Below are 22,688 nucleotides of genomic sequence, written 5' to 3'. Positions count from 1 at the left end.
AAAGAAGTCATCCAATCCATGCAAAAACGGAGAAATAAACATTAAAACATCATCATTAACATCTGCTTTCCATGCTGGCATGGGTTAGATGGCTTGACTGGAACTGGTAAGCCAGATGGCTGCACCAGGCTCCAGGCTGATCTTGCTTGGTTTCTACAGTTGGACACCCTTCCTAATGCCAACCACTCCAAGAGTGTAGTGGGTGCCTTTTACATACCACTGGCAATGGCCACAACTATGATTCCACTTGACAAGTCTTCTCAAGCCCTGCATATCACCAACAAAGGGCCCGGTCACTTGTCATTGCTTCCATGAGGCCCAACATTCGGACATCATGATTCTGGCAATGGCCAGGAGTACGATCTCACAAATGCCATTTCCATGACAGCAGAAATGGCCATCACTGGGATTTGGCTGAACAAGTTCGAATTCAACGGGCAATGCTCAATCCCTGTTCCCCTCCTTGATGTTCCTTAGGTTATTTGGTATCTGTGGCATACTAGAAAAGAATAGTGAAGACATGTGGCTTAGTGGTTTGGGTATTCAGCTCACAATTGTAAGGTCGTAAGTTCAATTCCCAGCAACGCATTGTGTCCTTAAGCAAGACACTTTATTTCACGTTACTCCAGTCCACTCAGCTGGCACAAATGAGTTGTACCTGTGTTTCAAAAGGGCCAGCTTTGTAACATTCTGTGTCACGCTGAATCTCCTCAAGAACTACATAAAGGATATGTGTGTCTGTGGAGTACTCAGCCACTTGCACATTCGTTTCACAAGCTGGCTGTTCTGTTGATCGGATCAACTGGAACCCGTGTCGTTGTAACTGACAGCGTGCCAGTCAGATGAGAGTATGTTACTCGCCCTAGCTCCACCCTACTCCATTTCTTTCATTTTCTTTTTCTTCCTGCCCTTTTGGTCATTGGGGACATTCACTGACAACCAGATGTTGCCACTTACCTCTGTCTTCTGCTACCGTCTGTGAGCCAGCAAATTCAAAACCCTGTCCCCCTCCTTGATGTTAACCCAGGCAGCTGCTCATCTGGTGGGGGTTCTGTTCGGGTTGTCATCTCCTTGAATGTTTCATGGATAAGCTAGCTTAGCGGCGCCCATTCCTCTCCAAGCTGTTAACCTTAACTGTATACCTCTACCTGAGATACGCCTTGGCACCGAACACTAGGCCGTTGGCCTGAGCAGGTTCTTCAGCCCTTGGGAAATGTTACTTTGGAGTCTATTGTTTACTGGTACAAAGTTAACAGCATACCTTCACTTGGTTTGGCCCAGCAGCTGAAGTGGGGTACCAAGTGTGGCGCTAGGAACCATCAAATGAGAGATTGAGTGTTGAATGAATGCTAGTCCGCCTGCCTGTTCACCCGACTATCTTACTCAAGAATTCCTCTTGACGGCAGGACCTGCACAAGGCCATAAAGAAATCTTGGCAGGTAATAATGCTGCAGCAAGAGGAATTTCTGTCGGGGTTTCAGTGGAGCCCTGCTTATCTTCTTGATATCCAGGGACACCTGCTCCACCGAATCTAAACTAAACTCCCGACTCGAGTTCGAATTCCACGTAGGAACATTAAGACCTAGGTAGGACACCCTCTCTCCCGGTTCTACCTTTTTCAACGTGATACCTATTTCTTTATTATCCCCAAGGGGCTAAACATAGAGGGACAAACAAGGACTGACATAGGTATTAAGCCGATTACATCGACCCCAGTGCCTAACTGGTACTTATTTAATCGACTCCGAAAGGATGAAAGGCAAAATCGACCTCGGCGGAATTTGAACTCAGAACGTAACGGCAGACGAAATACCGCTAAGCATTTCGCCCGGCGTGCTAAATGATTCTGCCAGCTCGCCGCATTATTTCAATAGGACTTGCCCCAGCCGTGGATGGAGAACCACGCACACTTTCCTATATTGAGTCCTAGCCCGACAGCGCGGTAGAACACCAAGGTGCAACTGCCAGACACCAAATATACAACCTCTATCCAGAAACCACTGCATTCAACAATACCGTGAAGACACTGAGTTATTCCCCCTGACCTTCACACAGTTGTCTCCCGTGGCTCACACTGGAGCTGAGTATATATTTGGTCGATCAAGTCCAACCTAACACTTTGTTCATTTGTATATCCCCTCGTGGGATCTGAGGCCATAGTCATACGCATAATGGTGAACGCATTCTGGACACACGATGAAACGCTCTGCTGTGTTAGATCTAGCCATTATTGCCTCCTGCTTTCCCAATTGGCCGGCTCATCTTTCATTTGGCTCCCTTCAGGTACTGCTTGTTGCCTCTCTTCAAACCTGTTGGTGGCCATGGATTCCTTATCGTTCTTCTGCAAAGTCACATTTCTGGAGTGATTTTTTTTTTTCAGCTGAGTATATGACTGATGCTTTATCTATCGACTCTGGAGGGATGAAAAGGGGATTTCAACAGGGTTTCCTTTCAGAATGTGAAAAATGCTATCATTCCTGCCAGTTATTTTATCATTGCTTAAACATTTTACCAGTCAACCAGTTTTTATGTTCTCCTTTTATTTGTTAAGAAGCTTGCTTTCCAACACTGTAGTCTTGGGCAAGTTCTTCTACTATAGCCCCAGGCTGACCAAAGAAGCCTTGTGAGTGGATGTGGTTGATGGAAACTCAAAGAAGTCTGTAGCATATATATATGTGTGTGTGTGTGCGTTGGTGTGTGTGTGTCTGTGTGTTGGTGTGTGTGTGTTTCTATATATAAATATATATACAGGTGCAGGAGTGGCTGTGTGGTAAGTAGCTCGCTTATCAACCACATGGCTATTGGTTCAGTCCCACTGCGTGGCGCCTTGGGCAAGTGTCTTCTACTATAGCCTTGGGCCAACCAAATTCTTGTGAGTGGATTTGGTAGATGGAAAGTGAAAGAAGCTCGTCGTATATATACGGGGTCACCAATTGTAACAATATTGTGAATATGTTGGAGTCAGCAGTTGTGATGACAAAAAGTTGTTGTTATAATTGCATACTGTAGGAAGTGAAAGATGAACAATGCATGAAGTTTTAAGGAAATGTTTATTTACCATTACGTTACAATACCTTGCCTCGATGAACAGGTTATAATAGATCAAAAAGCATGCGAAGTAAAGTTTGTGTTTGTGTCCTCTTCATTGTTTAGTAGTAGTAATTGCTGAGAGAGACAGGATGATGTTGTAAGAGAACAGAATTAGAACTAATGTGAGTTGTGGGGCATGGGACGTTGTCTCGCAGTTGCTGATAGTAAACTACATTTCTCCCTCTGACCAAGGTTGGTCAGCCAGACTTCATTGAACTGTCACCGACTGTGACTAACTGATTTTTGCTTGGGGTATGCTTGCTTATATAACTATCCAGAAGGATAGATATATCATTGAGAACAATAGATTTAGTTGGTGGTCTTGTTATCCCTATTCTAGCTTTTGGTGTAGTAGAAGAGGTTAGAAAGGGTCAAGTGAAGACATTATTTCGGCCTAGCTAAAGGCATCTGGGAAATGTAAAACTGCTGTCAGAGAAAAACCATTGTTCCACCGTGGGAACAGTTCTGTTGCAGTGTTAATTTAAATTTGGCTGTGGTGGATTGAATCCACTTCATGCTTGCAAGATCCACTACATATATATTAGAAAAAATGAGGTACTCAGAAATCTGGATGGTTTTATATTTACAAATTTTTATTAATATATCACATGTTTTTATAAATCATATATTAGCGCTTGCATCCACTCTAGTGGATTCTTCAGATATATATATATATATATATATATAAAGATAAATTTGATATAGAGATATTCTATAGACAATCCAATAATTTATTTATATTACAATATTACATTAAATACTATAAGCCATTTAAGAAACACACAAAAAAACGTTAGATTCACTTCAACATATAAATTTAATTTGTCAAAGTATTTTTGTCACTTTGAGACCGCGACCTGACAAAACTGAGATGCAGCTTTGTCAGTGAACAGGTATATACACACAAAAAAAACATATGCACTCGTACCAATGCACACATATATATAAATACATACATAATTACTTCATTGCATAAGCTTGCATATGTGTATATATGTGTAAAAAGCGACGAAAATATTTTGACAAATTAAATTTAAATGTTGAAGTGAATCTAACGGTTTTTGTGTGTTTCTTAAATGGCTTACAAACACCTTCCACGCTGCAATTGTTTTCGTTCCAGCACATGATCTCAGATCAAGTCACTTGCTATGCAAGTACATCTCCATAATATGAATATAATATATAACATAATATAATATTCTATAACATAAATAATTATAAAAACCATAAAAGGCCAACAAATTGTTTCGCCTTTTTCTGATCTACATAATCACAGATTCATTATATATGTAGTCACTTGAGGGTCTGTAGTTCAGAATTTCCTCAAGCAGTGCAGCATGTCATTTCCAAATTTCTGGCCGAGTGAATTGTGTCATGGGGCTGTTTTTCTCACAGACAGTGCCCAACTGACCCTCCCATACTGTGTAGTCGGCAAAATCAGAGACAAACAATACACATGCTCAAAATTAAAATTATGAAATGGCAACAATTTACCCATCACACCATCTATATATGTATATAAAAATATGTATATATATATGCATATATGTGTGTGTATATGTGTATAGGTGTAGGAGTGGCTGTTGGTAAGTAGCCTGCTTAGAACTACATGGTTCCGGGTTCAGTCCTACTGCATAGCATCTAGGGCAAGTGTCTTCTACTATAGCCTCGGGCCAACCAAAGACATGTTGGGGGGATTTGGTAAACGGAAACTGGAAGAATTCCATCGCATGTATATATGTGTGTATATATATATATACATACATATACATATATATATACATACATATATATATATAAATTAGAAAAAAACACCTTTTATCAATTCAAAATGAACAATTAAATTACACCATCTAGAAAATTTCATATTATAGAAATATTAAAATTAAAATAACAATAAAATGTCAAAGATTAAGTAAATTGCAAAAAAATAAATAATAATAATGACTTATTTAAATTGTAGAATAACTTAAGTTATTATTATTTTTTTTTTTGCTATTTGATGTTTTATTGTTATTTTAATTTTAATATTTCTATATATGTAATTTTCTGGATGGTGTAATTTAATTGTTCATTTTGAATTGATAAAAGGTGTTTTTTTCTAATTTTTTATATAAATATTATATTGTGTGAAATTTGATTTAGTATTTCTAAATTGAATTTTTTTTCCTTGTAAGTTTTGGATTTTATTCCCTCAAATATTAATAACTATATATATATATATATATATATATATATGTGTGTATATATATATATATATATATATATATATGTATGTATGTATGTGTGTGTGTATGTTTGTGTGTCTGTTTTTGCCCCTCCAACAACGCTTGACAACTGATGCTGGTGTGTTTACATCCCCGTAACTTACCAGTTCAGCAAAAGAGACCGATAGAATAAGCACTATGTTTACAAAGAATAAAACCTGGGTTCGATGTGCTCAACTAAAGGCGGTGCTCCAGCATGGCCACTGTCAAATGACTGAAACAAGTAAAAGAGTAAAAAGAGTATATATATATATATATATATTTACACACGCACACACTCACACATGTACTCACACACACACACATGTTTGTATGTATATATATATATATATATATATACATATATATACATATATATATATAAATGCATATATGTACATATATATATATAATATATATATATATATATATATATATATATATATATATAGTATATAGTATGTATGTATGCATGCATGAATGTATGTTAGGGGGGGGGTTAGTGGATGTGAGTTGACCCCTGTCTCCTATTTCAGCTTCCATTAATCAAATGACCTAAATTCCTCTTGTGCCTTTATCATTTGTGGCCATGAATAAAATTAATTCGGTCGTTAAGATATTTAGATCATGACTGTAATTAATCTGTGTCTAAAGAGAAACATTGCTTATCTGGTGACGAAATTCATTTCTGGAGTCTCTGGTTCAGGTTTCAAACGTCACTCTGTTACATACGGAGTAGGTGTCTTCTACTGTAGCCTTCGGTTGACCAAGACCTCGTAGTGTGCTGTACAGTAGGATTGAAACTACAACCTCAAAGCTGAGTGAATGTCTTAACCACACAGCTATGCTTTTTTTTGTGCAAGGTTATTGGCTGCTCATATATGCTTGGGGCATATTTGAACTCGTAAGAAAGCCATTCACTGTGTTTTGTCATGGAGAAAATCTTTCACTGTAGACAAATGGGATATTATTGTTATTATTATTATTATTATTATTATTATTATTATTATTATTATTATTATTATTGAGTGAGAGAGCAGTGCATACCATCAAAGTGACACTGGGGTAAAATATACCAAGGCCATTATACCCATCGTGACTATCCGTCTGATAAGGGTACACCAGGCACATACATCACAACCATATGTGCGCGACATGGTGATCTCATATCAAGATAAACAGCACATGACCTTGCAGGTGGGGCCCAGTTAGAATTTTCTTCTGGTCGAGTAGCCCATCCCACTCAAAAGGTCCCTGAATATGGTTTGTTTAAAGATGTTGAATGAACCACCCATGTTTCCAAAGGTGAATTATCCAAACCTCCAAGAATTCCTCTCAGCACATTGCTATGATACTCCCCCACTACTTCTGCTCGTGATCAGAGATGCACATATCGTCAGCCACTAAGGGACATGCTCAACTGGTTAAGGTCAAACAACTGACAAGCAAATCTGTGGTATTGAGCAGAATATTTGCTGTAGCCCATCTTTTATACCAAGACAAAACAATGTACATGAGGACACTTCCAATCAGTTAAGATCAGAAGCCACGAGGGCCACTGCCTGGTACTGCATCAGGGCATTTATTATTATTATTATTATTATTATTATTATTATTATTATTAAAGTGGTGAGCTGGCTGAGTCATTAGCATGCTGGGTAAAATGCTTAGCACTAGTGTCAATGTAACTGACTAGCCCCCTTCCCCTCAAATTCTAAGCTTTGTGCGTAGAGTAGTAAGGATTATTATTGTTGTTGTTGTTCCGGCAGAATTGTTAAGATGCCGGGTGAAATGCTGAGCAGCATTTTGTTCATCTTTAGGTTTTGAGTTCAAATTCCACTGATGTTGATTTTGCCTTTCATCCTTTGGAGGTTGATAAAATAAATGCCAGTTGAGTACTGGGGGTCAATGTAATCGATGAGTCCCCTCCCCTATTATTATTATTATTATTATTATTATTATTATTATTATTATTATTATTATTATTATTATTATATTATTATTATTATTATTATTATTATTATTATTATTATTATTATTATTATTATTATTAAGGCAGCGAGCTGGCAGAGTCGTTAGCATGCTGGGCAAAATGCTTAGTAGTATTTTGTGTATTCTGAGTTCAAATTCTGCCTAAGTCAACTTTGACTTTCATCTTTTGGGGTTAATAAATTAAGTACTCGTGTCGTACTGGGGTCAATCTAATCAACTGGCTTCACCTCCCCCAAATTTCAGTAGTAGAAAGGATTATTATTATTGAAGATGGTGAGCTGGCAGAACTGTTAGCATGGCAGACGAAACGCTTTGTGGCGTTTCCTCTGAGTTCAAATTCCACCAAGGTCGACTTTGCCTTTCATCCTTTTGAGGCCAATAAAATAGGTACCAGTTACGTACTGGGGTTGGTAGGATCAACTATCCTCCTCCTTACAAATTCTTGTGCCTATAACAGAAACAATTATTATTATTATTGATATTATTATTATTATTATTATTATTATGATTTATGGGTTTTTCTTCTTCTTTCAAATTTGCTTCCATTTCTTGCCGAGTGTCTTCACGACTCCTAGGGCAAAGAAACTCATAGTATACATTGGTAGGCCATTAAACTAAACTCACTAGTTCGTTCATTTTTTTTTTTTGATAGAAATAAAGTTAAGTTATTATTATTATTATTATTATTATTATTGTTGTTGTTGTAATTTTCTTTCTATTATTGTTGTTTTTTGCAGACGATTTGGAAGGAAAGATACGTTTGCAGACATGCTGTGTATCTGTTGCAACTGTGATTGTATATTCTGGAAGGTAAGCAGATAGAGCTTCACGTTACCTGTGTCTGGGAAACCAGTATGCTGACCACTACACTGTGAAGTGCTGTGGTTAATATGAAGTGGTCACTATAGCTGTGTGGTAAGAAGCTTGCTTCCCAACCACACAATTCTGGTTTTAGTCTCATTGCATGGCACCTTGGGCAAGTGTCTTCTACTATAGCCTCAGGTCAACCAAAGCCTTGTCAGTGGATTTCAGAAATGGAAACTGAAAGAAGCCCATCGTATATATATAGCTAGCTTTGTTATTTTATAATTTTCACATTACCATTTTGCTGAATTGATTCCTGACTGGTAAATATTATATACTGACTGGTAAGATTTGACCAAACCATTCAGCGATGGAGTGGTCACTACTGATGGACTTTAGTTCCAAGCAAAACCAGCTTGCAAGTTTAGTGATCTCGCTCACTGTGATTTCTATGGTTATAAAGGTCTTTGACTCTTGTTTCTAGCAATGGAGGTGCTACTCTGCACCCTCAGTCACTATTAGTGACAATTGAAGTTTTCCTTTTTGGTTTTATATCGTGTCTAAGCACTTTTGTTATTTTATGTGTGTGTGTCTGTGTTTGTCCACTTCCACTTGCTGTCCTTGTAACTTTGTGGTTCAGCAAAAGACAGTATCAAGCTTTAAAAATATGTTCTGGGATCAATCCATTCGACTACAAATTCTTCAAGGCGGTGCCCCAGCATGGGCGGAGTGTAATAACTGAAACAAGTGATAAAAAAAAAAACAAGAAGAAGGCGCAGGAGTGGCTGTGTGGTAAGTAGCTTGCTTACCAACCACATGGTTCCGGGTTCAGTCCCACTGCGTGGCATCTTGGGCAAGTGTCTTCTGCTATAGCCCCGGGCCGACCAATGCCTTGTGAGTGGATTTGGTAGACGGAAACTGAAAGAAGCCTGTCGTATATATTCATATATGTGTGTGTGTGTGTTTGTCCCCCAACATCGCTTGACAACCGATTGGTGGTGTGTTTACGTCCCCGTCACTTAGCGGTTCGGCAAAAGAGACCGAAAGAATAAGTACTGGGCTTACAAAGAATAAATCCCGGGGTCGATTTGCTCGACTAAAGGCGGTGCTCCAGCATGGCCACAGTCAAATGACTGAAACAAGTAAAAAGAAATTTAAAAAAAAGAAAAATGTATAATGTGGTGAAATCCACTCTAGCGCAGTCTGATCCACTTTCTACACCTTCTGGATTAAAACATCTGATGAGTCTGAGAGATTGAATCATTAAAATATGTTGTTGTTTGTTCCTTCTCGGGCAATGACTGGCTCATAAGGGCCGGCTTCCCGGTTTCCTTGGCGTAGAGGTTCCCCACCTGGACGGGACGCCGGTCTGTTGCAGGTGAGCTGCAAGATGCAGGAGGAAAGAGTGAGAGAAAGTTGTGGCAAAAGAGTCAGCAGAAGTTCGCCATTACCTTCTGCCGGAGCCAAGTGGAACTTAGGTGTTTTGTTCTTAAACACACACAACGCCTGGTCTAAGATTCGAACCTGCGATCCTTCTACCACAAGTCCACTACTCTAGCCACTAGGCCATGTGCCTCCACCATTAAAATATAAAGGGGTTTTTTTATCTCTTACTTGTTTCAGTCTCTGGAAATAAAACCCATCATGTGTATGTGTGCGTGTGTATTATGTGTGTGTGTATGTGTGCGTGTGTGTATTATGTGTGTGTGTATGTGTGCGTGTGTGTATTATGTGTGTGTGTATGTGTGTGCGTGTGTATGTATACACACAGACATGTATGTAAAAAGGCCAAAGGCCTTTTTTTACATATTAGGAGGGAAAATAGCCTTAAAATGATTGTTGATGTTGTTGCTGTCCCCTTGCTCTTAATATCTCTAATATCTACCTTCTCTCTTTCTCTTTCTTGTTGCAGTTGACTGGCCATCCCTGTTCCAAAGAAGATGAACTAGAAATTGTCTGCCGGCCCCTGAATCCAAAGGCCTTCCTCTCATTGTTTCTTCTCTAAATTATAAAACCCTCGATGTTCAGAATACTTGCCTGGTTGTATTTGAAAGTGGGACCTCTTTGTCCACAGCTTCCTGGACCCACCTTTACCTTGTTGGATAGAAGCTGTTGTGTTACTGATCATTTTTGTTTAATTAATAAATTTATTTATTTTGCTGACACATCATGTGATCCGTCTGAAACTTTTCTTGTCATTATGTGACATGGACACATTAATGCTAAACTGAAATCTTGAGTGCTGTGTTACAAAAGTTGCGACATGAACTGATGTAGTGTACTCAAATGTTGATATTGTAACATGTGTGACATGCTGACTTCAAATATTGGTGCTGTGCCACATGTAACATAACTACTGAACTCAAATATTGGTATCGTGACACGTAACATGACTGAATTCAATTGTTGGTGCTGTGTCACATGTAACGTGACTGAATACAAATGTTGGTATTGTGATACATGTAATGTAACTAAACTCATGTTGGTGCTGTGTCACATGTCTTGTGACTAAACTTAAAACTGTTTGTCCTTTTTGTCACACGTGATGTAACTGGATTCAAATTCTGGAGATGTGTCACAGTTGTATCATGAAAGGAACTAAAATTTTCATCCATTTTTTTGTTTGTTAGTATTACTGTGCCCCTCTTATGTTGCAGGAGAGTAGGCTAAAAACTCCTGTGCCATGTTAGAACTGTGACACAGCTCCACTGCAAACAATAGTATTTGGTTGCACTGTGACAAGCTCGTACTTTGAATGTTGTCTGTCACACTTGTCAAACTAAAACCTCTTGTGTCGTGTTGCAATTATGACACATCTGAACTGAAAACCCTGGCAACTTGTCACAATTGTGACTTGCGAAATCATACTCAGGTATCATGGTTACATATGTTATGTCACTGAGCTCAAATCTCTGTGTGTCACACTCTGATGAAATATTTAGGAACTGTGTGTCACATACCCTGGTATGTATTTCATGATACAGACTGTTGTTACTCTGAAACACTGTGTTACAAAGACACAGTTGAAATTTGGTGTCACAGTCTATTTGATATATTCAAGCTACTCATCTGTGTTACACCATTTAGTGTATCATTGTTGTGATACAGTTCATTGCCTGAAAACCTTGCAGAACACATCTAGGACACATCCAAGGTCTGCCTACAGTCACTGTCTTTCTACATGCACATTAAAGAATTTGTTTAATATGTGTCACACACACACACAATGCCTCATAGATGTAACATGGTTTAAATGCTTGAAAAATTGCTGGCACACATGACACATTTGAGTTCTGCTGTCACAGTCTTTCAACATGTAGCTGGAATTTTAATTTGAATGTGTCACAATAGGTCATTGTTTGTGACACACATGAGCTCTGGTCTTATATTTTGCCTGTATTGGTCCTTGAGAATGTTGTTTTCCTGTTACATCTCCTCTGTTCCAGCGTTGGCACAGTTTACGGCTTCAAAAAGTTACACCTTTGTTGCACATCCAGGTGTGAAAAAGGTGTCTACCATTATTTATCATAATTTGTTGTTATTTTATATTCATATTTTCTTTTCTGTTTCTGTTATTTTTTTAAGATGATGTTTGGTATCTATTTTTATCTTGAAGAATCTCTTAAATGTATGTTAAGAAATGTGTGCAAGTGTGTTTAAGCATACATATACTCCAGTGTATGTATATATGCATGTGCATGAGTGCTTATATAGATACATACATACATGCATGCATGCATGCGTGCATACATACATACATACATACATACATGCATACGTACATACATACATGCATACACACATACATACATACACACATACATTCATACATACATACACACATACATACATACATACATACATACAAACATACATACATACATACAAACATACACACATACATTCATACATACATTCATACATACATACATCCATACATATGTACATACATACATACATACATACATACATGCATACATATATATGATACGCATATATGATGCTACAAAAACGTAAACATCATTACACAAAGCTAGCATTTGGAAACTAAATTGAAAAAATATATTTTGGCCAAAGCCAAGTTTGACAATTTACCAGAATTTTATATTACGTAATATCATATATATATATATATATATATATATATATAGGCATGCATATATGTATATATGTAAGAATGATATATGTACAATACACAAACACACACACAAATATATAAGCATATATAATGTACAAGTATATATATATACATAAACTCACATGAAATGTATGATAAAATATGTATATAATATACTGTGTGTATATATATATATATATATATATATATATATATATATATATATATATATATATATATATATATATATATATATATTGAGAAAAAGGAAGGCAGTCAGAATTTTGGATAATTCTTTGTCAAGACAAAAATTTTGGTTTTAATTTTTGTCTTGAAGTGTTCGGTTAAATGAACAAAAGTGTTAATAAAGAATTATCCAAAGCTCTGGCTGCCTCCTCTCTCTCCCTTTCTTTCTCTCTCTTTCTCTCTCTCCTACTGTATATATATATATATATATATATATATATATATATATATATACACACACACACATATATATATACACACATACACACACATCTATATACATATGCATACATAATATAGGATATATAAATACATATATACACATCATACACATAGTCAAGTGGATATGTACAGATATAGAAATATATATACATATGTATATGCTGAATGCTCTTATATTTGCTGAGGTTGCTTTGAGGGTGACACAGGAGCATGGATTTTCTTGGCAATTTAGGAACTCTGGTCTCAAAATTCATTTACATCTTATGGTTGGCAAGTAAAAAAAAAAAAAGAAATTCCCAGTGCCATTTGCACGGGGCATTAAAACAATGTTTCAACTCTTTAGCATTCATATTACTCCGTCGAATTTTTCTCCACTTAAACATGGAAGTTCTGTTAAAAGAAGCTCTACTGTGGTAGATACCAGGAGAGAAACCTCCATATTGGCTTTTCATGCAAAATGCAATCCTGTTTATATCGCTGGCAGAGAGATAAATCCTTGCCATCTCCATCATCATGTGATTTTAACCTTATTTGGTCTTGTCAATGATGGACTCTTGACTGCTAGAGAAAGCAGTGACTCATCTCCCTGCCAGCAAAAGAACAGACACTGGTGTTGTGATTAACCAGTGATCTTGTTAAAAATATGTATATATTAGTGACAGAGAGGTAATATTTATTCTCATTTAAACATGGGATGTTCTGTTAGAACAGACTATACTGCAGTAAATACCATGAGAGAACCTCTCCCATATTGGCTTTTGGTGCAAAATGCGCTCTCGTTTATATCACTGGTTGGGAGATAAACCCTCTCCATCTCCTGTGCCAAGGCTCCGTCAAATGTAATGATTATTTATTTAAATTGTTTTCAATTAATCATACATTATCTCACAGCTTTGAAATTTTGATGATGTGCTTGTTTATTTTGAGGAGGATATTGTATGATAGGTTTGAGGGGCCAGATCTGGTTGGCTTAAACATGAAACAGCTACAAGATCTGGACCAGATGTGGCCAGTTTGAACATAAAACAAGCAGAATATCTGAGCTGTTTGTGGCTGGTTTAACCCTCAAACATTCAGGTTACTCTGTCAAATGTTCTGCTTATTTATTCACATTGTTTTCATTTAATTATGGCTTATTTTGTAGCTTCAAGATTTCAATGATGTGGTTATTTACTTTTAGAATGCCACTGTAGGATTGGTGTAAGTGGCCTGACCTAGCTGTTTTGAACAGAAAACATAGAATATTTGGGTTGGATATGACTGGTTTAAATGCTTAAAAGGTTAAAGTAAAATTTAAAAGCAACAAACAAGGCTAATGCTCACCATCCAATATTGATGTCAATTTTTGGTAAAAGGCCATCGTTTTCAGGGGAGGGGAACATCAGTTACATTGTCTCCAAAACTTGACTGGTACTTATTATTTTTTCAATCCTGAATGGTGAAAGGTGAAGCTGACCCAGTACACTTACCTTCTAATATTAATACAGTGATACCTTCCAGCATGAGCTTAATTTGTTCCATGATTCAGCTTGTTTTATGATTTACTTGTTTTACAAATCAATTTTCCTCATTGAAATTAACTAAACTATAATTAATCTGTTCCAGCCCCCAAAAACCATCCAAAAATTATATGTATGGGTTTTGAAACAGAAAAGGTGTAGTTACAAGTAAAATGACAATTATAAAAAAGAGAATGCAAAAGAAATCTGTCAACTGGTTTTATTAACTGGATCATCTTAAAGATGGGACGATTTCTCTGCTCATACTACGGATTTTCGCTTGTACTTCAAGACAAAAGTTTGCACAAGTCTCAGCTCATACAGCAAATCACTCGTACAGTGGTGCCCTCATACTGCAAGGTTCTGCTGTCTGTGCTTATCAAAATTTATGTCAGACAGATTTTAGAAAGTATTTCAAGTATTAGTGTGGATTTTGACTTTTAAACCTTCATCGTACTCTTGTAAACCAATTGTGGCACAGCATTTAGAAACCTTTACTCCAAGCCATTCAGTGACTCCCATTGAATCTCAGCAGATACATAATATTATATATATGTATACACATACACACACACACAATGATTTGTATATATGATGACATTTCCTTCTCTGCTTTATAAAACACAAAACGCAAAGATACATCTGTCTTTGTATTTTGTTTTCTGTAAATTTGAACAACACACACACACACACACATATTTATATATACATGTGCATGCACACACACATATATATGTATATATATATATTATGTATATATATATCTATATACATATATATGTATATTTATATATATATATATGTACATGTATATATATATATATATATATACACATACATATACATACATATATATATGTATATGTATGTGTATATATATATATATAAATATATGCACTTCCTTTTCTTCCTCTAAATGGATATAAGCTATATGCTTAATACATAGCTATTATTTAAAGGGAAAAGAATAAGAATCAACAAAAAGTATTCCATCCAGTGAGAGATAATTGTCAATTTAATGCACAACCAAAAGAGCGACAAAGTTTCATGCTTTTATGATACTTGAACTGGCATACTTATAAAATATGCTATGTATCTTAAAGCAACACACACACACACACTCACGGATATATATATTGTTCACATCCATTTAAAAGAAGACAATCAAATGGAGACACAGAAGTTAATAATTGTTTATTATTAACAAATTGGTCGTCTTTGCTTCTTACAGCTGTTTCAATTAACTCTCAATAATTTAATTACAAATTTCTACATTAAATTTGCATTTATGTGACATGAGTATAATTTCATCAGAGAAAAAAAAAGATGTACCTTTGGATATTATATGTGGGTCTATCAATTAATTCTGCAGAAATGAACTGATAATCCCACATATAATATCCAAAGGTACATCCTTTTTTTTCTCTGATGAAATTATACTCATGTCACATAAATGCAAATTTAATGTAGAAATTTGTAATTAAATTATTGAGAGTTAATTGAAATGGTTATAAGAAGCAAAGATGACCAATTTGTTAATAATAAACAATTATTAACTTCTGTGTCTCCATTTGATTGTCTTCTTTTAAATGGTTATAAACTATATGCTTAATATATAGCTACTGTTTTAAGGGGATTTCATTCTCCAAAAACACTAGGTATTGAACCAGTATCTATTTGGGTGCAACCATCCCTTCACGAGGTTAATACATCCTCTAATTAAATATATATATATATATATATATATATATATATATATATATATATATATATATATATATATATAATAGAAATATTAAAATTACTAAGTCTCTCTAAAAGAGATTACGGCAGCGTTCCTGGAAATTAATAGTTATCGCCATACTAATATGGCATTCTTATAAAAATAAGAATAAAGCTGTCTGCTTATTAGCTCCATGAGGCCATCGCCTTAAGTTAGCTATTTGATACACAAACTGTATCCATATAACCTTCGAACAAGGTTATATATATGTGTGTGTGTGTGTGTATGTATGTACACACACACACACGCGCATACTTACATATATATGTGTATATATAACATACAAACACAAATTGATTTTAAAGGTTCACAACAGCTGTTTGAGCAGCATTTTTTAATTAATGAATAAATTGATCACATTAATTGTATCACAATGTAATCCACTTTCATCAGATGAGTTTAAACTAAGGCAGGAGAAAATTGCAAGTGGCCCACTTTGTTACTCATCATCGAAGCAATGAATAACAAAGAGGGTCACTTTGGATTCTCTCAATCATTTGGCCATTTCACGAATTCCCATGACACCCTGTCACCATCCAATTCCGTTATTATGCACTTGAGCCACAGTGATTCTTTCATTAGCTGATTCCGCAACTACAGATGCCAGCCACCTCTATGGATGCATTGCAGTTACTCTCTTCATAGAACTTGGTGATCCTAACCATTGCTCTTCTAGCATTCCTTCACTTGGCATCAAAGTAAGAAGCACCATTGGCTCAGTCGAACTCTTCTGTTACCTTTTTCATAATCTGCCCTGCTGCAATCCCATGACTTCACAATATCCCTGGCAGGTTGGCTGAACAGATGCTATGTCTTGCCAAAGGGCTACCTACAGCTATGCAGGACACAATCATAACTCTAAGGTATTTTCAAAGGACCCACACATCCCTAAAATTCTTTTCTTTGTGAAGTTTAAGCTCACCTGATGAAAGCAGATTCTTTTTCATGATGTAATCCATATAATTGTTCTATTCTTCAATAACAAATGTTAGTGAAACAGCTGTTGGGAAACCTTTAGAATACATTTGTGTTCATATTTTATACAAGTACCATACCTAGAAACATTTCTATGTTGAATCTATAACTTGCATTGGATCATGAACCAACATGTGTATATGCACATACATATATGCATGTGCATTTGCATATACTGTGTTGTATGTATTTGATGCAACATCTAAGTACACATTCAACTTGGCTCTTTCTCAGCATCCTCAACATTAAAATACCTAGATACTAAAGAATCCAACAACAGATTAGCTATATGTGTGTGTGTATACATATAGATGCATATATATATATATATACATATATACATGTACACGCATATACATATAAATGTATATTTTTATTTATGTATATATGTGTGTTTCTATATGCGTGTATTGATATAAATATGTATTTATATATGTAAGTATACATATATATTCATATATATATATATATATGTGTGTGTGTGTGTATATAAGTGTATATATGTATATTTTTATATATATATATATATATATACACATATATATACACACATATATATATATATATATATACACACATATATATACACATATATATATATACATATATACCTACATATATATATATATATATATATATATATATATATACATATATATATACATATATATATATACATATATATATATATATATACACATATATATATATACATATATATACATATATATACATATATATACATATATACATATATATTCATCATCATCATCATCGTCGTTTAACGTCCGTTCTCCATGCTAGCATGGGTTGGACGGTTCGACCGGGTTCTGGGAAGCCAGAAGGCTGCACCAGGCTCCAGTCTAATTTGGCAATGTTTCTACAGCTGGATGCCCTTCCTAACGCCAACCACTCCGTGAGTGTAGTATATATATATATATATATATATATGCATATATATATAAATAAATATATATATATGCACACACACACACACACACACACACACAGGTGTGTGTAGTGAATAACAAGTTGACTGGGACTTCGGGTTTCCCCTCTGGGCTTCTTCTACCATTCAACTAGTGAAGAGAACCTTTGCCAAAGTATTATTACCTTAACAACTGAGTGTTGACTCACACCCATAGGGGACAGCCCCCCCCATTCTCTTCTTACTCTTGAACCTTTTCCATCTCCCTATCCTTCAGGGAAAGTGGTTGAAAAATTTCAACAGATTCATTCATCATTTGCTTGTCTCAGTCAACACACTGTGGCCATGCTGGGGCACCACCTCCAAGAACTTTTAGTCAAATGTATCAACCATGGGACTTATTTAATTTAAAGCCTGGTACTTATTCTATCAGTTTCATTTGCTGAACTGTTAAGTTACAGGGATGTAAACAAACCAACACTGGCTGTCAAGTGGTGGTGTGGGACAAACACAGGCACAAAGACACACACATGTAGATATACATATATATGAGAGGCTTCTTTTAGTTTCCGTCTACCAAATCCACTCATAAGGCTTTGGTCAGTCCGAGGATGTAGTAGGAGTCACTTGCCCAAGGTGTTACACAGTGGGACTGAACCCTGAACCATGTGATTTGGAAGCAAGTTTCTTACCACACAGCCATGTGTTTGCCCTCAATGAACAGGAAAAGTTTTCATTAACAGTTCTTTTAGCAAATTTTAAAACCCATCTTTCACATCCTTATATCTTAAATAGGTTTTCCATCCAATGTAGAAATGTTAGCAGGCAAAGATCTTGTTGGTTGGTGGAGCAAGCTGATAAGTGAACACATGGATCGTTAGTCAATTTGATTATTATGATGAGAAGGATTTAAGAAAAATGTTGGCTCAGAATGTCACCCTTTCAGTAGAAGTTCTTTTGTCCTTCTTAAACTTGCTTTAAAATAATAAACCTCATTCGTTTTAATATACATGCATGCATGCATACATATGTATGTATATATATGTGTGCGTGTGTTTATGTGTGTGTGTATATATATATATGTGTGTGTGTATATATATATGATGATGATATAATAATAATAATAATAATAATAATAATAATAATAGGGAGTATAACTGCAAACTTACAGGGAAAAATTCAATTTAGTATTAAATCAAATTTCACAATATAAATATCTAATATATAAATTAGAGAAAAACCATTATTATGCAATTCAAACAATGATAGACATAAACCAAATCATAAATAAAAAATAATATATATATATATATATATATATATATGTATGTTGTATATTTATATGCAGGATGCAGTGAATAAATTGTCATCTAAATTACACAAAAATGAAAATAACATAGACATCTCATTTTAACAGTTATATTTACCAAAATTACATACAAATATCTTGAAATACTAAAGAGTAAATTTATTCAATAAAATCGCCATTGGCTTCAAGCATGGCCTCCAGACGACTTTGGAATCTTCTTCAACTCTTCTGGACAGTCTCCTTGTTTAAGTTGGTCAAGGCTGCCATAATCCTTGCCTTCAGTTCATCTTTGGTGTTACAAGCAGTTTTGTTCGTCTCTCGCTCAACTGTACCCTACACACATAATAATTAAGGGGGTTGCAGTCTGGGGAGTTAGGTGGCTAGATGTTAGGGGTGATGTGGTTGCAGAAATTATCTGACAGCCATGACTACTTGTGTGGCATGGTGCAGAGTCCTTTGCCGGACATAGGGTCTTCCAGCAGCCACCCTGTAGAGCCAGAGCAGCACAACCTCCTTCTCCAGGCACTTGATGTGGGCCTCCATGTTGAGTGTGAGTCCATGTGGGAAGATGAATGGAGGCATAATGTCACCATTACATGTTGTTGACTGGACGTTTGATTTTTATCACTCTTGGTACACGTCATCAGATTGCACTGCCTTCAAATTGACACCCAAACACTCTGAAATGTTTGTATTGGAGCTTCCAGTGCAAATGCCAAGCAATACAGCTTGTTGTTTCTAAATTTCTGGCAGAGTGAATTGTGTCATGGTGCTATTTTCCTTTCAGATGGTGCCCAACTGACCCTACTATACTGTGTGATCAAAAAAATCAAAATCAAAAAATGCACATATGCAAAATTAAAAGTGTAAAATGGTGACAATTTACACATCACACCTTGTATATATATGTATGTGTACACTATATATATAAACATACATACATATATATATATATATATATATACATGTATGTATAGGTGAAGGAGAGTTTGTATATGCATGTTGTGCATGTGTTTTCATATATATTTTATATGTGTACAAACTTACATTGGTACATATATAGGAACTTACATGTATGTATATGTATCTACACACATACATACATACATACATACACATATACATACATACATACATACACACATACATTCATACATACATACATACATACATACATACATATATATACATACATATATACATACATACATACATACATTCATACATACACACATACATACATACATACATACATACATACAAACATATATGCATATGGACACAGACAAACTGACTGACAGAGGCACATATTTACAGATACATCTGTTAGGATTATGTATGCCAAAAACAATGCATACATACACATACATACTTATATATACACATACATACTTATATATACACACACACAAAATGTACCAATGCACACTTGTATATAAATACATCCATAATTACTTCATTGCATAAGCTTGCATATGTGTATATATGTGTATATGCATCTATACTTGTACGTTTATATATATTCTGTATTTGACTCTTGTGTGTGTTATATCCACTCATAGTCTCTACCACACACACACACACACACACACACACATCTGCACATACAGAAATAAAGCAAGCTATAACTGTTTAATTAAATCTATTTATTGTAATTAAATATTATTTATTCTTTTGTAAATAAATGAAATTGAACTATTTCCACGATTTTTACCAGTTTGTCATGTAAAATGGTTGTTGAGTAGATGGGTCTTGTTCTATACACCAGTTATATATATATATATATATATATATATATATATATAACAATTGCAGCGTGGAAGGTGTTTGTAAGCCATTTAAGAAACACACAAAAACCGTTCGATTCACTTCAACATTTAAATTTAATTTGTCAAAATATTTTCGTCGCTTTATACACATATATACACATATGTAAGCTTATGCAATGAAGTAATTATGTATGTATTTATATATATGTGTGCATTGGTACGAGTGCATATGTTTTTTTTGTGTGTATATACCTGTTCACTGACAAAACTGAGATGCAACACAAAGTTTTGTCAGTGAAGAGGTCGCGGTCTCAAAGCGACGAAAATATTTTGACAAATTAAACTTAAATGTTGAAGTGAATCGAATGGCTTTTGTGTGTTTCTTAAATGGCTTATAAACACCTTCCACGCTGCAATTGTTTTCGTTCCAGCACACGATCTCAGATCAAGTCACTCGCTATGCAAATACATCTCCCTAATATATATATATATATATATACTGTTGTGTCTGGGGAGGGTCATTCTCTTTTGGTGCCTTATAATTTAACACACTCACTGGTAAAATTTCCACTCATTTACTTATTTATTTTTCTAAAATTTTCGTTGCGCCCTGCAACCTTTTTAGTGGGCAAACCAGCAATAGCTCTGCTCAGTTCTTCAGCAGCTGACAGTGTGCCCAGCTCCCCTGTGACATTATATTCTAGCGCACTGTCTGAGACATTTTTTCCATGGTGTAGAGTTTAGAATAATGTTCTGCCCATCTCCCCAGCTGCTCTCCTTTGCCCTTAATGGCTTCCCCTGTTCTGGATTTATATAGAGTTATCTTGCTCTGGGTTGGGCCAAAGGCTTTCTTCATACCTTCATACATTCCACAAATGTTGCTCATATCAAACAACAGTTGGATATCTACACATAGTTGTATCCAGTCGTCATATGCACACCATCTTCCCATCTTCTTCTTCTTCTTGTTCCTTGCTGATCTGATGCTTGCAACGTTGCCCTGGTGGGTTGCTGTTTATGCTTCATCAGGGGCCATTGAGTTCTTTCCCGTTTGCCTCAAAATCAGTTGTGTGTCATTTTCTTCCTCCTCTCAAAGGCCCACAATGCAGTGCTATGGATGATGTCCCCGAGAGAGTCCCATCTCTACTGAACATTGTCTTCAAGTGGGTCTGCAAGGAGAGTGTCTTCCAGTGTCTTAAGGAATCTGTCTTATTTGGCTGTTGGGTTGCAGTAGCCTTGGTGTGCTGCTTGCCTGAGGGCTTGGTGCAGTGCATCATTTTGGGTTGGAGTTTGAGATTACAGCAAACCAGGGACTGGACTCTGTTGCAGTCAGCACTCTGAAAAGATTGAGTCAGGAGAAGCATATATGTATATATATATATATATATATATATATATATATATATATACATACATCAACATATATATATATATTTATATATATATCTTAGTTAGTTAGTTAGTTAATTTTTTGGCTCAAAAAGCAAACAGCAAGGCCATGTAGGGGGACATGGAGTTATGTACAGGGTGGTGTTCATGTAAAGAGTTCAGGCCACTTGAGGTCAAGGGAGACTTTGAACCGAGCGGTCGTTGGCATCTTCACCATCTCGTCTGGCAGCTTGTTCACGGATCCGCAACCCGGACGGAGAAAGCCCCTCTCCTTCGATTGAGATAAAATCGTCGCAGATAGAGCTTTTCGGAATGACCC

General features: G+C 35.8%; 1 protein-coding gene across 2 annotated transcripts in view; it reads left to right on the top strand.

Annotated features, from left to right (window-relative positions):
- Positions 1-11,655, top strand: part of LOC115226690 (F-box only protein 32) — a 70,699-nt gene extending 59,044 nt beyond the window's left edge. For both annotated transcript variants that reach the window (XM_029797706.2, XM_029797705.2), the window contains exons 8-9: positions 8,066-8,138; positions 10,045-11,655. In XM_029797706.2, the coding sequence (XP_029653566.1) occupies positions 8,066-8,138; positions 10,045-10,137 (166 nt within the window). In that variant the 3' untranslated portion in view covers positions 10,138-11,655. The remainder of the gene's footprint in view (positions 1-8,065; positions 8,139-10,044) is intronic.
- Positions 11,656-22,688: the final 11,033 nt, after the last annotated feature.

The sequence above is a fragment of the Octopus sinensis genome, linkage group LG30, assembly GCF_006345805.1.
Source record: "Octopus sinensis linkage group LG30, ASM634580v1, whole genome shotgun sequence".
In the NCBI taxonomy this organism is placed as follows: Eukaryota; Metazoa; Mollusca; class Cephalopoda; order Octopoda; family Octopodidae; genus Octopus; species Octopus sinensis.
Note: the sequence above shows the minus strand (reverse complement) of the source record. Positions and strands in the feature narration are given on the sequence as shown.